Source organism: Oncorhynchus keta, chromosome 26 (assembly GCF_023373465.1).
Source record: "Oncorhynchus keta strain PuntledgeMale-10-30-2019 chromosome 26, Oket_V2, whole genome shotgun sequence".
Classification (NCBI taxonomy): Eukaryota; Metazoa; Chordata; class Actinopteri; order Salmoniformes; family Salmonidae; genus Oncorhynchus; species Oncorhynchus keta.
The window spans coordinates 38,515,223-38,530,386 of NC_068446.1; the positions used below are offsets into that span (position 1 = coordinate 38,515,223).

General features: G+C 40.7%; 2 protein-coding genes and 2 non-coding genes across 4 annotated transcripts; all 4 read left to right on the forward strand.

Annotated features, from left to right (window-relative positions):
- The first annotated feature begins 5,255 nt into the window (after positions 1–5,255).
- On the forward strand, positions 5,256–9,863 carry LOC118359358 (60S ribosomal protein L27a). The gene is made up of 5 exons (XM_035737898.2): positions 5,256–5,322; positions 5,890–5,953; positions 6,043–6,118; positions 6,981–7,155; positions 9,696–9,863. The coding sequence occupies exons 1-5, from the start codon at positions 5,320–5,322 to the stop codon at positions 9,822–9,824; spliced, it is 447 nt and encodes a 148-aa protein (XP_035593791.1). The 5' UTR covers positions 5,256–5,319; the 3' UTR covers positions 9,825–9,863.
- LOC118359403 (small nucleolar RNA SNORA3/SNORA45 family) lies at positions 6,258–6,388 on the forward strand. Its single transcript, XR_004820657.1, has one exon. It is a non-coding gene; the product is annotated as a small nucleolar RNA SNORA3/SNORA45 family (small nucleolar RNA).
- On the forward strand, positions 7,356–7,486 carry LOC118359402 (small nucleolar RNA SNORA3/SNORA45 family). The gene has a single exon (XR_004820656.1). It is a non-coding gene; the product is annotated as a small nucleolar RNA SNORA3/SNORA45 family (small nucleolar RNA).
- Positions 9,864–10,767: 904 nt separating the features above from the next.
- LOC118359356 (A-kinase-interacting protein 1-like) lies at positions 10,768–13,480 on the forward strand. Its single transcript, XM_035737896.2, has 4 exons — positions 10,768–11,102; positions 12,620–12,706; positions 12,792–12,902; positions 13,026–13,480. Exons 1-4 carry the CDS (start codon positions 10,965–10,967, stop codon positions 13,167–13,169), a joined length of 480 nt encoding a protein of 159 aa, XP_035593789.1. The 5' UTR covers positions 10,768–10,964; the 3' UTR covers positions 13,170–13,480.
- The last annotated feature ends 1,684 nt before the right edge of the window (positions 13,481–15,164 follow it).

Sequence of the window (15,164 nt, forward strand, 5' to 3'; positions counted from 1 at the left end):
TGCTAGTAGTAAGGACTAAGGATTACCGGAGGTCTTGTACCTGGTGACAAATCTGACAGATAAGGTTTGAGTTATAGAATCCAGGAGGTCTTGTACATGGTGACAAATCTGACAAACAAGGTTTGAGTTATAGAATCCAGGAGGTCTTGTACATGGTGACAAATCTGACAAGGTTTGAGTTATAGAATCCAGGAGGTCTTGCACCTGGTGACAAATCTGGCAAATAAGGTTTGAGTTATAGAATCCAGGAGGTCTTGTACATGGTGACAAATCTGACAAACAAGGTTTGAGTTATAGAATCCATGAGGTCTTGTACATGGTGACAAATCTGACAAATAAGGTTTGAGTTATAGAATCCAGGAGGTCTTGTACATGGTGACAAATCTGACAAACAAGGTTTGAGTTATAGAATCCAGGAGGTCTTGTACATGGTGACAAATCTGACAAATAAGGTTTGAGTTATAGAATCCAGGAGGTCTTGTACCTGGTGACAAATCTGACAAGGTTTGAGTTATAGAATCCAGGAGGTCTTGTACATGGTGACAAATCTGACAAGGTTTGAGTTATAGAATCCAGGAGGTCTTGTACATGGTGACAAATCTGACAAACAAGGGTTTGAGTTATGGAATCTCTATACGGATGTATTTGTAACGAGTTTCCTCCTCTTTTTCCGAAGAGGAGAGGCGAAACGGATCAGAGGACCAATACGCGGCGTGGTAATTTTCCATGGTACTTTTTAATGCTATAAGGTACACATGAACAAAACTAACAAAACAAAAAATGTGAAACTCAAAACAGTCCTATCTGGTGCACACACTGAGACAGGAAACAATCACCCACAAACACACAGTGAAACCCAGGCCACCTAAGTATGATTCTCAATCAGAGACAACTAATGACACCTGCCTCTGATTGAGAACCATACTAGGCCGAAACATAGAAATTCCCAAAACCTAGACAAACAAACATAGACTGCCCACCCAACTCACGCCCTGACCATACTAACTAAACACAAAACACAGAAAATAAAGGTCAGAACGTGACAGTATTTTTAATATTCGGTCCAGACTTTATGTGGGTAATAGAAGCACAATAAAAAAAAGCACACCTTGTCACCCTATCATTCTTCAGCTAATAAAAAAAGCCTGGAGTTATTTGCATGACATTAACGGTAACATTTGAGCAAACATTCTTATCGTAATAACCAACATCCATTTGAAAAGAACAGTAACCTCGTACCCAGTCTCACAATTTGTTACTGTTCTTTCCAAATGGATAGCTTTGCACCAGTGTGTAGTTCCATTATGCTTCCGGCCACACAAAAGAACAGTACAAAATGTATTCTGATTACACACAGGCCTACTAAACAGCAGTGATGGTCCCATATTTATGTGTTGTATAAACAAAAAAATGTTTGTACAACACTGAAGGAATCACGTGACATCCCACTGGGCACAGACATAAGTTCAACGTCTATTTCACGATGGTTCAGTGTATTTTATTTGAAACAACATGGAAACATTGATTTAACCAGTGGGATGGCCTTCTGTTTCTACAACAAATGGCTATAAGGGGCCATTTCAAACATACTCCAAGAACATATTTTTTTTATTTTTTTTATTTCACCTTTATTTAACCAGGTAGGCTAGTTGAGAACAAGTTCTCATTTACAACTGCGACCTGGCCAAGATAAAGCATAGCAGTGTGAACAGACAACACAGAGTTACACATGGAGTAAACAATTAACAAGTCAATAACACAGTAGAAAAAAAAAGAGTATATATATACATTGTGTGCAAAATACATGAGGAGGTAGGCGAATAATTACAATTTTGCAGATTAAGTAAAACAAGAAAGGGTCCAAGAGCATTGTTCAAGTGAACAAATATGGTGAAGTGCTCACCAGCTCACTGCTGAACTGTGGTTGGTAGATGAAGGTGATGTTCAGTACATGATCCAGTTGGTGGAAAAGGGCTATCTCCTGTTGCAGTTGCTCATCGAGGTGTTGCCTGTGATTGCTGCAAAGAGTCGGTGATGGACAGAGCAATAACCCAAACAGGTATTGTATTCAGACAAAACAATAAAAAAAAACTACAAATCACTCGAGTCCTGCAGAGATCGAGCGAGTAGAGAGAATAGAGACCAGCAGAGGTCAAGTGAGTAGATTAAGTTCAACTGCCTCATATCGAAATGCTACGTTGTGGTTTGTGTCGCCTATACACGAAACTCACTTGATTTATACTTTACATGTCCTATTCTTAAATGTTCCCCTTTATTTAATATTTTTGTTTGGTCTGTAATGTTTAATTCCCTTTAAAAAAAATATGTACTTCAGTAAATCTGAGGGCCTTACCGTGCAATACAGGAACTTATAACGGTTTAGGTTAGAAAGCATCAAAATTGTAATGAGGAAGGCAGAGGACCACATCAAAATGGTGAAGCAAGTCATAGAGGAGCTGGATAAACTTGACCAATTAAAACAAGGAACTGGAGGTACTGTATCCCATTCATGTGAAATGGTCTACTTTACAAAACAGGTATTGATGCACAATCGAGAGCATCCTGGCGGGCTGTATCACCGCCTGGTACGGCAACTGCTCCGCCCTCAACCGTAAGGCTCTCCAGAGGGTAGTGAGGTCTGCACAACGCATCACCGGGGGCAAACTACCTGCCCTCCAGGACACCTACACCACCCGATGTTACAGGAAGGCCATAAAGATCATCAAGGACATCAACCACCCGAGCCACTGCCTGTTCACCCCGCTATCATCCAGAAGGCGAGGTCAGTACAGGTGCATCAAAGCTGGGACCGAGAGACTGAAAAACAGCTTCTATCTCAAGGCCATCAGACTGTTAAACAGCCACCACTAACATTGAGTGGCTGCTGCCAACACACTGTCATTGACACTGACCCAACTCCAGCCACTTTAATAATGGGAATTGATGGGAAATGATGTAAATATATCACTAGCCACTTTAAACAATGCTACCTTATATAATGTTACTTACCCTACATTATTCATCTCATATGCATACGCATATACTGTACTCTATATCATCGACTGCATCCTTATGTAATACATGTATCACTAGCCACTTTAACTATGCCACTTTGTTTACTTTGTCTACATACTCATCTCATATGTATATACTGTACTCGATACCATCTACTGTATGCTGCCCTGTACCATCACTCATGCATATATCCTTATGTACATATTCTTTATCCCCTTACACTGTGTATAAGACAGTAGTTTTGGAATTGTTAGTTAGATTACTTGTTGGTTATCACTGCATTGTCGGAACTAGAAGCACAAGCATTTCGCTACACTCGCATTAACATCTGCTAACCATGTGTATGTGACAAATAAAATTGGATTTGATTTGATTGTATTCAGACAACAATAAAAACAAGATACAAATCACTAGATTCAACAGCGCAAACAGCATTACTGTCATAAGAGTGTGTATAGGTGGCAAGTAAGTCAGGCGCAGGAGAAATATTCTTGGTAAAAATGGAGTAGTTTAATGACGTAAAAAACACAACTCCAAAACCATGAAAAAAATACACAAAACAAGGTGGGTATGAGGACCCGCCGCGCACCAATACAAACAACACGAAAATAATAACAAACAATCTCTGACAAAGAGATGAGGGTAAACAGAGGGTTAAATACACAACAGGTAATGAATGGGATTGGAACCAGGTGTGTAGGAAGACAAGACAAAACCAATGGAAAATGAAAAATGGATCAATGATGGCTCGAAGACCGGTGACGTTGACCAAGGAGAACCGCCCGAACAAGGAGAGGCATCAACTTCGGTAGATGTCGTGACAATTACAGGAGACAACAACCCAGACCCCACTGACCTTTTAAATTCCAGGCTCAAACTTGGCGCTCTTCACCCCACCAACCACCGCAGTTAATTCATCCTTACTCTCATTATCTTCTTTCGCTCTTCCAAAAGTTCTGTGCATTCCCCTATTCCATATTTACTTATAATGTGCTGCACTTTTCTCCTTTTTTCCTGTCCGCCATTGTACCCTTACCTCATGGCCAGCTAAACGTTTCATCACAACCACAACCTTTATTTTAGTCTATTCAAACAGATCCCATTGCAAAGAAAACAAGTACTCATTAAGATCAGGTGTGGCCAACACACTTAACAAGATAGAGGATAGAGAAAGTTTTGTTGATGCTGAGAACAGAATGTACATGTTTCTTAAAATAACATTCTTAGAACGTTCTCTACTACTCTGCTACTAAAATATTCTTGTGGTTTTTAAGGTATGTTTTCTTAATGTTCTCAGAACAAGTTGAGAACATGACTTGAAATAGAACCATGAGGAAACATTATGCTGAAGTACTGAAATTCCCAAAGAAGAACATTGTTACTTAACATTCTCAGAAGAAGTTGAGAACATTACTTTATATAGAACCATGGGGAAACCTGTAGGGAACATTATGCTGAAGTACTGAAATTCTCACAAGAGGGGAACATTGTTTCTTAATGTTCTCTGAACTATTTGAAAACATTCCCAAATGTCAAACCAGTTGGAGAACGTTCCTAGAACATTCCCAAAATTGAAATGAAACGTAACCATGTTTGAACTTTTAGGAAAAGTTCTGTTAAAGTAATGAAATACCAAGAAAATAAAGTATTTTTGTGAAGTTCCATAAAGGTGCTGAGAATGTTCCAGAACCAATTCCAAGTCGGCTCAACATAATTTAATTTAAATTATGTGGAAGCAATGTTGATTCAACCCGTGTATGCCCAGTGTGAAGCAGCTATCTTGCAGAATTCCCTGAAATTTGTAGGAAGGTTGCATGCAAAATAACCATAGGACAACTACGCTCTCGCCAAGCGCTAAGAAACATGGTTCTCAGAACGTTATGTGCTAGCTGGGATGTAAATTGTCCAACAAAGATTACTGATACTGGTATCTGAGAAATTTTTGTTTTAGCCTAATAAATAAATAAGCCTACTGCAGCTTCGTGTGGTCATGATTGGTTTGGGGATCAAACTGCGATATCATTCAGTCTAACTCAGGAATGAATAGCATTATTTCAATTCATAGTCATAAACTTCTCACTTTATCAACTTGTATTCGCACATATATTTTTTTCTGGAGTCCTGTTGGTGTCCGTCCCATAACCCTTACCTAACAATTTAAAAAAAACTTCAGTGAGGTTGGGACGTCCGGAAGAAGTCCGTCTGATGTCGCTGTAGGTTTCTTTGAAAGTTGTGTCGCGTTTCAAATCTCGTACAAAACCGTGAGATTTCCAATTCGGGTTCCTCTTTAATTTATCCTCCAAGATGGTAGGTACTTACATGTATACCCCTGCTGTAGAAATTGGCTTAAATCTATGTCCATCCTGCGTTTGCGAGTAGAAAGAAACACACATTTGTAAAGTTGTCTTATATGTGACAGACAATGTCCCGCTCCCATGTCACTATTACTGATTATGTGGTGAAGAAACGTATAAATCGGCGAAAACTCACCGATGTTGGTTGGATACATGCCGTTCAAAACTAGCTACGTTTACTGGCGAGATTACGATGGCGTAAATTAGATACATCATGTCACGGAACTTTGTAAAATGTGTTATATACGTCTTGTAATACTTACAACCTTGGCCATTGTGACCAGCTATATGTTGTGCTAGCTTAGCTTTCTAGCTAACTAGTCATTTAGCTGCTAACTACCTGGCAGGGGGAGAGCGCATTATGCCTAGGTGTATATTTTTCTATTTGATTATTGACCAGGTTGTGAAGTCTTCTGTTTGGTGGTTGACATGACATGCTTGGCTGAAAAGGTCGGCTACTGGTGGGCCAATCATGACTGTGTTGTTACCTAGTTTGCTAACCTCAAATTATGTATTGCAGCCCACTAAGAAGACCAAGACCAGAAAGCTCCGAGGGCACGTAAGCCACGGACATGGTCGTATCGGTGAGTTGAGCATAGTCAGCATTGGTGATATTTGTGTGTTTATAACGTAAGTTATTACAAGATGTGACAACTGTCGTTTCTCTTCGTAGGCAAGCACAGAAAGCATCCTGGAGGTCGTGGTAATGCTGGTGGCATGCATCACCACAGAATTAACTTTGACAAATAGTGAGTAGAGAGAGCACTTTTACCTTGTCTGGTTCAGTGTGACACTATTCAGCATATCTTACAGTAAGCCTACACTGCATTGTTTGGTGGCTTCAGTAGTAAGAAAACATGATCAATGTTTTTTAAGAGTGAGCGATTGTCAGAGACTCAGAGTCTCATCTTGACAAACACTGTTGTTTTGGTGTGCTAGAGTTCTCTCAGAGTGAAGACTGTTCCTATTCACCGACTGGCCTTCTCATAGGCCAGTCACCCACATGGGCAGTTACAAGTGTCATACATTGTCTGCAATATCAGTTCTGTTATACTCACATACAATATTTTTTTCAATTTTGGAAACTTTTCAAGTGTTTTCTATCCTAAGCTGTCAATTATATGCATATTCTAGCATCTGGGCCTGAGAAATAGGCTGTTTACTTTGGGAATGTTATTTTTCCAAAAATAAAAATAGTGCCCCTAGCTTCAAGAGGTTTTAACTAATGCAATTTTTCTCAAATGTGTGGAAATTTTAAGCCTTATTTTCAATTTGGCTAACAGTGAAAAATGCTGTTTACTGGTACTACGGTAATTCTTACAGGGACATGTGGTGTGGGAGAGCTGTTGTCTTTATACTATAACACTCAAATGGGGGGGTGTATGTGGTGTAGATGTCCCCCATACTTCCACCAAAAGAGATCTCTTAGATTTGAATCTAGATCTGTCTCATTAAACTACACAAGTATCTCTCCTGGACCTAGTTTGCCATCAATGTAGTGTAGAGGCCCTAAGACTGAACTTTTTACTTTCAGCTTTATCACCAGTAACAATTGGTGTAACACAATATGCTTGATATATCACTTGTCTGGTCTCCTCTGTGCCTCCACAGCCACCCGGGCTACTTTGGTAAGGTGGGTATGAGACACTACCATCTCAAGAGGAACACGGTGCACTGCCCCACTGTCAACCTCGACAAGCTGTGGACACTGGTGAGCGAGCAGACCAGGCTCAACTACGCCAAGAAGCCCGAGGGCCCCGCTCCCATCATTGATGCTGTGCGCGCTGTAAGTATCTTCCCACCGGGACAGTTTGTCTGGTCCCAGATTGAAGTTGCTGATTCATACAGTTAATGGAAAACAGTTGCTGTAATGGCTTTTTCTACAGGCCTTTTCTTCAGTCCTGTTCTGATTTAAGGTAATCATGGGCCTGGTTAGTGGCTGACTGCTATGGTGGTGTTCAGTATGCCACACAGTGAGTGATGTAGCCAGAGACTCAGAGTCTCATCTTGACAAACACCATTGTCTTGGTGTGCTAGAGTTCTCTCAGAGTGAAGACTGTTCCTATTCACCGACTGGTCCTCTCATAGGTCAATCGGCCACATGGACCGTTACATGTATCATACATTGTTACAAACAAATCAATTCACCATATATGAAGTGAACTGAAAACTAAAATGAGTTTTTCTTGCTGGACATGTTCAAGTAGTCTTCAGGAGGGTTAGCCACCCCTGATAAGGAAGTTGATTTTTCCACAATCAGGACAAATTATTTTCCATTAGAGTCAGCACTCAGCAACAGTAAATGGCTTTATGAGCCCCAGCACAGGTTTTACTGACCTAACCTCAGTCATCGGCTGAAACTAGCCTAGACTGTTCTAGACCAAGGCTTGAGCCGGAGCTTTGGCCTTTACCCTCTATTGGACAGAATATTTATCTTTAAATGTAGGCACGTTGGAAGCTTGCTTGCGTACTAACTGGTTGTTCAAAATTAACTGCTGTAAAAAGTCCATAGTAAGAACCCTAAACAGATGACAGCCCCCTGCTGTTGTTGAGAAACATATTGGCTTCCTGGCCGTTTGCTCAAGGGTGTCAATATTTTGTTTTTAAAATCTAGTTTGTTGTAGCCATGCTGGCTTTGATGGCGCGGAATCTTCGACTGACATTGGTGTGAAAGGAGCTGTGTTCAGTGTTTCCCCTATATTCATTTAGCAGTGGTGGCTCACCACTGCTGTATTGTTGCCACTGCTGCAAATGTGACGACAATCTTTAAAGCAAGTTTAGTGTAAAGCAATGATTATTTGGCTATTTGATTTAGAATTTTCGGGTTTCTGTAAGTATAATTATTTTAATGAGATGTTGAATTTGGCTTTACTGCTATTAGCCCATAGAAATGCATTGAATAACGTATTCCTGCAGAGCGAAACAGATAGTTAAAAATCATTATTGTAAAGAAGTTTGTTTTGAAGTGTCTGTCCTATATCTAAGAAATTAAAATGTTGTATTTTTACCCATATTTGACCCCGACACTACAGTGATGTTTCTGCCGCTGGTCAACTTCTACTGAAGTTGTAAAAATTCAGCAATTTCCTTTGTGTGTTTACTGTGAATACTGAGGCTGTACCTGTTAAGTTATTTTTAACAGTGGTCAAGTAGGGTATTGTGGCTATTTTGATCATAATGCAGGCCTACCAGAGTGGCCTACCATAAACAAAATGGAAGTGGCTGTATCGCTCAGCCTACAGCCAATGTGTGGTATTCAATGTAGAGAAATTATATTGTGGTGTTTAATGCAAGAAACCACTTTACAAAATAAAATGCATCATTATTCCCATACCATTTATTACAGAGAATCAGACAAATTATGCTACCTGCCGTCTATTAGCTACTTATCTTATTCAAGCCTGTCTCAAAATACAACTCTGCCCCTTTAAGAAGGGGAAAAAAGCTATTTCACCTGATTCACTTTTCAGAGTGTAGGAAGCAATCACTCCCCCAGTGCTGACTAAGAATTATCTATAACTGGGCTAATAACTCACTAACTAGCAAAGGATATGAACAAACGTGCACACGTTACTACATGCAGCTCTTGCTTTGATCTCAACAAGCGCATCTACTCACAACCGCTCATGCTGTAAACACAGTCCAGTTCAAAGTGAGTGGCACAGATCCATATATGGCAATGGTCTAAATAGGCCTACTGCAGCTCTGATTGGTTATGGAGCACCAGTCTGTGTAGAGTACGGGCCTGAGTTATCAATGCAATAGGATCCTACTCTGATGCATTCTGCCTACAACAAAAGCAGTGGTTTGTGCTTTCAGTTTTGCGCGAATGCTGCCATCATTCCACATTGCACTAATGTACTTCCATAAATGTAACTAGTACCGGGGTAACTTCAAATGAGGCTTGTGGACGTTCTAGAGAAAAACAACCGATATGTATGCGTTTGTGAGAGTGTCAACTTTCGATGGTGGGGTCATGTTACTGTGTAGCCCAAACTGTTTGGATGCTACAGACCGAAGTTAGATCAGCAGTACCAACTTCAGATGAGTCCCGTGACTCTTGTGGGGGTCGTAGAGCTAAACAGAGAACGCCATGGTTTTCGTGAGTCATCTTTCCATTAGTTTATAGGCCAAACTGGTGGTACTGGTAATTTGAGCCATGTATGTCTTCAAGATCTGCTGCCTGTCATTTTGGGGTCACTTGTTTTGAAGATTAAACTTGAGTAACTACATGGCAATGGCATTTAGGACAGACTTTGTGGGAAGGTAGGCCAAAAAAAAGTGTGTAGATGTGTTGGTTAATGTTGGTTCTGTCACTCCCCACAGGGCTACTTCAAAGTGCTGGGAAAAGGCAAGCTGCCCAAGCAGCCTGTGATCGTCAAGGCAAAGTTCTTCAGCCGACGGGCGGAGGAGAAGATCAAGGCAGTGGGAGGAGCTTGTGTGCTGATGGCATAAACTCCTGTCAATGTTTTTCAAATAAACTGTATAAATGGATTGACTTGTCTTGTGGTCTGTTGAAGATGTAAATGTTGCCTGAAGTTTAGCTCTATCATTGTTGGGTAAAATATGTCAAAGGAACAGAATGGATTGATTTGCTGCATAGAAGAATGCCTTTGTTACATTGGTCAACAACCTTGGTCCTTGTAGTTACAGGGTGTGGAGACGAGTTCCAACCAGCATGTACACATCTGATTTGGCTAATCAAGGTGTGTTTGAGACATTGCAATTGGCCTGGACAGAATCGCTGATCTACAAGTTACCTTAAATCCACCAAATAACTGTCAGGATAATAGAATGCATGAGGTGTCAGTGTTTGTCTAGGTCAACCTGTACAAATAGTTTTGCAGGACCAGGTTTGTGACCACGGTGAGTCAAATACAGTTTGCAGGTCATGGCTGAAGTTGTTTTAATCACCTGAATTTTCTGTTATAATGAAGTAGGTGTACTTCGTAGTTTTGGTATTTGATGTCTCTGTTACATTACCAAAACAACCTAAAAGAGTCACTAATGGAAAAACTATTTTTAATCAAGACATGATTACATCCGGCAGTGTAATTAACCATTTCACAGCACATTGATTCGGGCCATGAGCAATGCCCATTTTTGAATAATATATTTGAATTAATTAAATATTTTGACACTTGACAGAAAAAAAATATTCATTTGGCGAGAGACGGAGCGGGATCTAGTCAATCCAGATTATAAAGGCGGCGCCCTACACCGCAAATGTGACGACAATCTTTATAGCAAGTTTAGTGCGCGCAAAAGTTATTTAAACAGGCGTACATATTCTGGTAAGTAGCTTTCTGTGCATACATTGTTTCTCGTCCACACAAATTATTATAATTGGATGGGAATTCGTGTTCAATATATTCTCGAAATTAGAGATCAACTCGAGCGCTCACTGCCTGTTGCATTGCTGCTCGTGCTCTGTCAAATCTGCGCGCCCAAAGCAAGGGAGATTGTGACGTCAGCGTTATGTTTACGTTATTCTACAATATTTTTCTTGTCATAAGAAGGTTGTTTGCCGGTGGGTTGGGTACAGTAGATAGTTGACCCGTGGTGTTGTTTCCTATAGCGAGGCACGCCTGGCAAATGGAGTTATCCCTGCTCCGCTCCGCCAGACTCGGCCTGGAAGTACTGGAGCGAGCCTCGAGACGGAGTGTTGACTGGTCTAGTGCGAATCCGTATCCCAGTACAACACCAAAGGATGACAACGCCAAGAGTGAGGAGGTAGGCCTATGTGTAAATGGAGTACATTTACATGCACACTATTAATTCGATATTACATTTATGGCCGAGTATGGCGTTAGTCATGCAAACACCTATGTTTATTTTAATGGCCGTAAAGTCATAATCGAAGTAAGCATACACAGATTGCACAGCAAACCTGGTATTTTAATCTTTCGAAGTATCAGGACATCTCAACACGTTAGTCGACGCCAGCCGTGAATATTTGATATGCGCATGTGCAAACACCTTCAGCGCAAACTTCCCATTCTGTGCGAGTGGAGCGAGTTCACTCAAAGTATGCATTTAAAAAATGGTTCTCACATGCAAACTTTATTTGTCCGAACTCGGAATCAGATAGTCTTAGTAAAAATAACATGGTCACTGTGGTAGAACGTTTGTTTTGTTGGCGATTTTCTGCATTTATAAAAAGATCCATCAGTAGCCAGATTTCAGATGTCCTATGTATTGTATACAGATTTATTAGGGACATCGTTATTCATGCAAAGTATGCATGTAAACGTTTTAAACGAACTATTATATTAATCTGACTATACACAATAATTGTATTATTGCGCTCATGGAGCCGTGCGGTCTTTATGTCAGCTATCTTGTTTTCTCTGGTTTCTTTGTAATATGTGAAGCACTGGAGCATTTTGGGAACTTATCTCATTTGTCTCATGCAATTGCTACATTCATTTTTTGACTAATAAATTATGGATATGTACCCCTTTGATTCTTGAAGAATATAATTTAAAGTTGCAATATGCAGAAATTGATCCGCCTTTTCCTGGTTGCTAAACCGAATTGTTTGCCTAATTTCAGTTTGTGACAAAATAAGCTGATAGAGTGTAGAGAATCATTGTACCATCTAAACCGCTGTGAAATATATTTTCCATAACCCAAAAATATTGTATTTTCAGCTGTTTGAAGCTGGTGTACAAAACATTTTAGAACGGGAAGCTTAGAAATAGCGCACATAGAACGTATCTACTGCTTCTTTGACTTGCTTTCAAGTAAATGTTCGATCTATAACTCACATTTCTATTTTCAATTTGGCCGGGTTGCCCAAAAAGTTACATATTCCCACTTTATTTGAGCTTAGTTCAACAGTCGTACCCTATCAGAACCTAAAATATATTTTATTTTTTATTTATTTAACTAGGCAAGTCAGTTAACAACATTGTTATTTACAATGAAGACTTATGAACAGTGGGTTAACTGCCTTGTTCAGGGGCAGAACAACAGATTTTGACCTTGTCAGCTCAGGGATTCGATCTAACAACCTTTTGGTTACTGGCCCAATGCTCTAACCACGAGGCTTCCTGCTGCCCCTTATAATATAAGTTAGTTTAACTCCAATGTTTGTAAACAAAGTCAATCTAAAACACTGTATAGACTCAACATGGTTAAACTATACATTTGGTAGCATCAGTGGTGAGTCCTTGCATCTATAGCTAGCTGTTTGTTATTGTTTCTACTGCTGATTGCCACTTTGATGTCCAACTGTCCATATTCAGCTTCAGGGAGACTCAGCCCACACCAGCCTGGATGATGCTTTTGAGACCATAGCTGAATTCATGGCACAGACAACATATCAATGCAAGGTATGTGCTCCAAAACAATTCTACTGCCCTGCCCTTACTTTGTGCATGCTTTTGTCAATGCTAGGTAAATACGTTTGTATTACAGAACTTTTACATGTCGGAGACAGAGCCTACGGAAAATGAGAGAACCCATGTGTGTAGATACCATTCTCAATCTCACCAACACCCAGGGACCTCACTGCAGACCAGGAAACATGTGAGGCAAAGTTACAGCCTTTCAGTGCAACAAGCTGTCATAAAGCCATATTGTACATTTGAAATGGTGTTTCTTGTCATACTCCTGTGGTTGAGATATTAAGCTATGCCTGTGTTTCTACAGGCACAGTCATCACCTGAGGATTTCCACATTGAGGTGTCTCCAGGTACCTATAAAATTACTGCAGGAACGCAGGACTCACAGCAACAGACCCGGGTAGTACGCATTAATGCAGGAGAGAGCATGAACCTCACATTTCACCTCTAACCTCTCATTTCACCTCTAACCTCTCAACCCTGACCAATCCCCATGACCTTTCTGCTAACAATAACAAACCTGCCCAACCTGAATGTTTACGTACATATTTTCACGTCATGCTATGCTTCTGTTGAAATGTCGCTTTAGAGCGATAGTGTTATTAATTTGCTGCTAAACGAGAAGCCATATTTTGATGTAATCATGATTTTGTTTTTATATTCAATTTTGTATGTAAAATGTCTATCCAAACACATCACGTAAATAATTTATATATTTTTTTGTCATATCAATATAATAAAGTATATATTTTATATCAATGATCATTTAGTTTATGGCACAGTTTTTCTTGTCAACTCAACAACTCTCAATCAAATGTTTAATACATATTCTCCACAAGATTCATATCTGATAGACAATATTCCTCTCACAACCAGGAAGTGGGTGAAACGCTGAGCTGTGATTGGGTGAGCCACTGATCTTAATGTCAGGGTAGATAGTTTTTGGTGGACTGGAATTTCCGGGTACTTTCCCTGACAAATCAACAGATGTAATCATATTTATGGTTGAACCATGCATGTTGTACTTAGTTTTGGTTTGTTTAATCATCAGTTTTAAGTTACTGCATTTTCAGCATACAGCTCAAATCAAATTGTATTTTTCACATGCTTCATAAACAACCAGTGTAGACAAACCGTAAAATACTTACTTCTGGGTCCTTTTCCAACAATGCAGAGTAAAATAAAAAGTGACAAGGAATAAATACACAGTGAATAACAATGAGCCCAAATATTTCTGGGGGGGAATGGCCCTAGCCCTCACCCTCTTATCCAACAGGCCCCAGACGTGCTCAATGTGATTGAGATCCGGGCTCTTCGCTGGCCATGGCAAAACACTGACATTCCTGTCTTGCAGGAAATCACGCACAGAACGAGCAGTATGGCTGGTGGCATTGTCATGCTGGAGGGTGAGTCAGGATGAGCCTGCAGGAAGGGTAACACATGAGGGAGGAGGATGTCTTCCCTGTAATGCACAGCGTTGAGATTGCCTGCAACCACCCCAGACCATGACAGACCCTCCACCTCCAAATCAATCCCGCTCCAGAGTACAGGACTCATTGTACTGCTCATTCTTCGCCGATAAATGTGAATCCGGTGAGACAAAACCCACGAGTCCTGTCTGGTCCAGCGACAGTGGGTTTGTGCCCATAGGCGATGTTGCCGTTGATGTCTGGTGAGGACCTGCCTTACAACAGGCCTACAAGCCCTCAGTCCAGCCTCTCTCAGCCTATTGTGGACAGTCTGAGCACTGGAGGGATTGTGCGTTCCTGGTGTAACTTGGGCAGTGGTTGTTGCCATCCTGTACCTGTCCCGCAGGTGTGATGTTCGGATGTACCGATCCTGTGCCGGTGTTGTTACACATGGTCTGCCACTGCGAGGACGATCAGCTGTCCGTCCTGTCTCTCTGTGGCGCTGTCTTAGGTGTCTCGTAGTATGGACATTGCAACTTATTGCCCTGGCCACATCTGCAGTCTTCATGCCTCCTTGCAGCATGCCTAAGGCATGTTCACGCAGATGAGCAGGGACCCTGGGAATCTTTCTTTTGGCGTTTTTCTGAGTCAGTAGAAAGGCCTCTTTAGTGTCCTAAGTTTTCATAATTGTGACCTTAATTGCCTACCGTCTGAAGGTGTTAGTGTCTTAACGACCATTCCACAGGTGCATGTTCATTCAATGTTTATGGGTCATTGAACAAGCATGGGAAACAGTGTTTAAACCCTTTACAATGAAGATCTGTGAAGTTATTTGGATTTTTACAAATTATCTTTGAAAGACTGGAGTCCTGAAAAAGGGATGTTTCTTTTTTTTGCTGAGTTTAGTGTAGCGAACTCCGTATGCCCAGGATTTTGGAATGAGATGTTCGAGCAGGTACACGTGAGGTACTGTTTGTGCGTGTGCCTTTTGAATAGATCTCTGCCCTTTATGTATAATTCAGCAGTCACAGTGGAAT

What these genes read in the sequence shown, in the direction of transcription:
- LOC118359356 (XM_035737896.2), top strand. Translation starts at nt 10,965, where the DNA reads ATGGAGTTATCCCTGCTCCGCTCCGCCAGACTCGGCCTGGAAGTACTG. An exon ending in AGACAACATATCAATGCAAG is followed by an intron (nt 12,707 to 12,791) that starts GTATGTGCTCCA and finishes TTTGTATTACAG; the next exon opens with AACTTTTACATGTCGGAGAC. An exon ending in CACTGCAGACCAGGAAACAT is followed by an intron (nt 12,903 to 13,025) that starts GTGAGGCAAAGT and finishes GTGTTTCTACAG; the next exon opens with GCACAGTCATCACCTGAGGA.
- LOC118359358 (XM_035737898.2), top strand. An exon ending in CCACGGACATGGTCGTATCG is followed by an intron (nt 5,954 to 6,042) that starts GTGAGTTGAGCA and finishes TTCTCTTCGTAG; the next exon opens with GCAAGCACAGAAAGCATCCT. An exon ending in TCATTGATGCTGTGCGCGCT is followed by an intron (nt 7,156 to 9,695) that starts GTAAGTATCTTC and finishes CACTCCCCACAG; the next exon opens with GGCTACTTCAAAGTGCTGGG.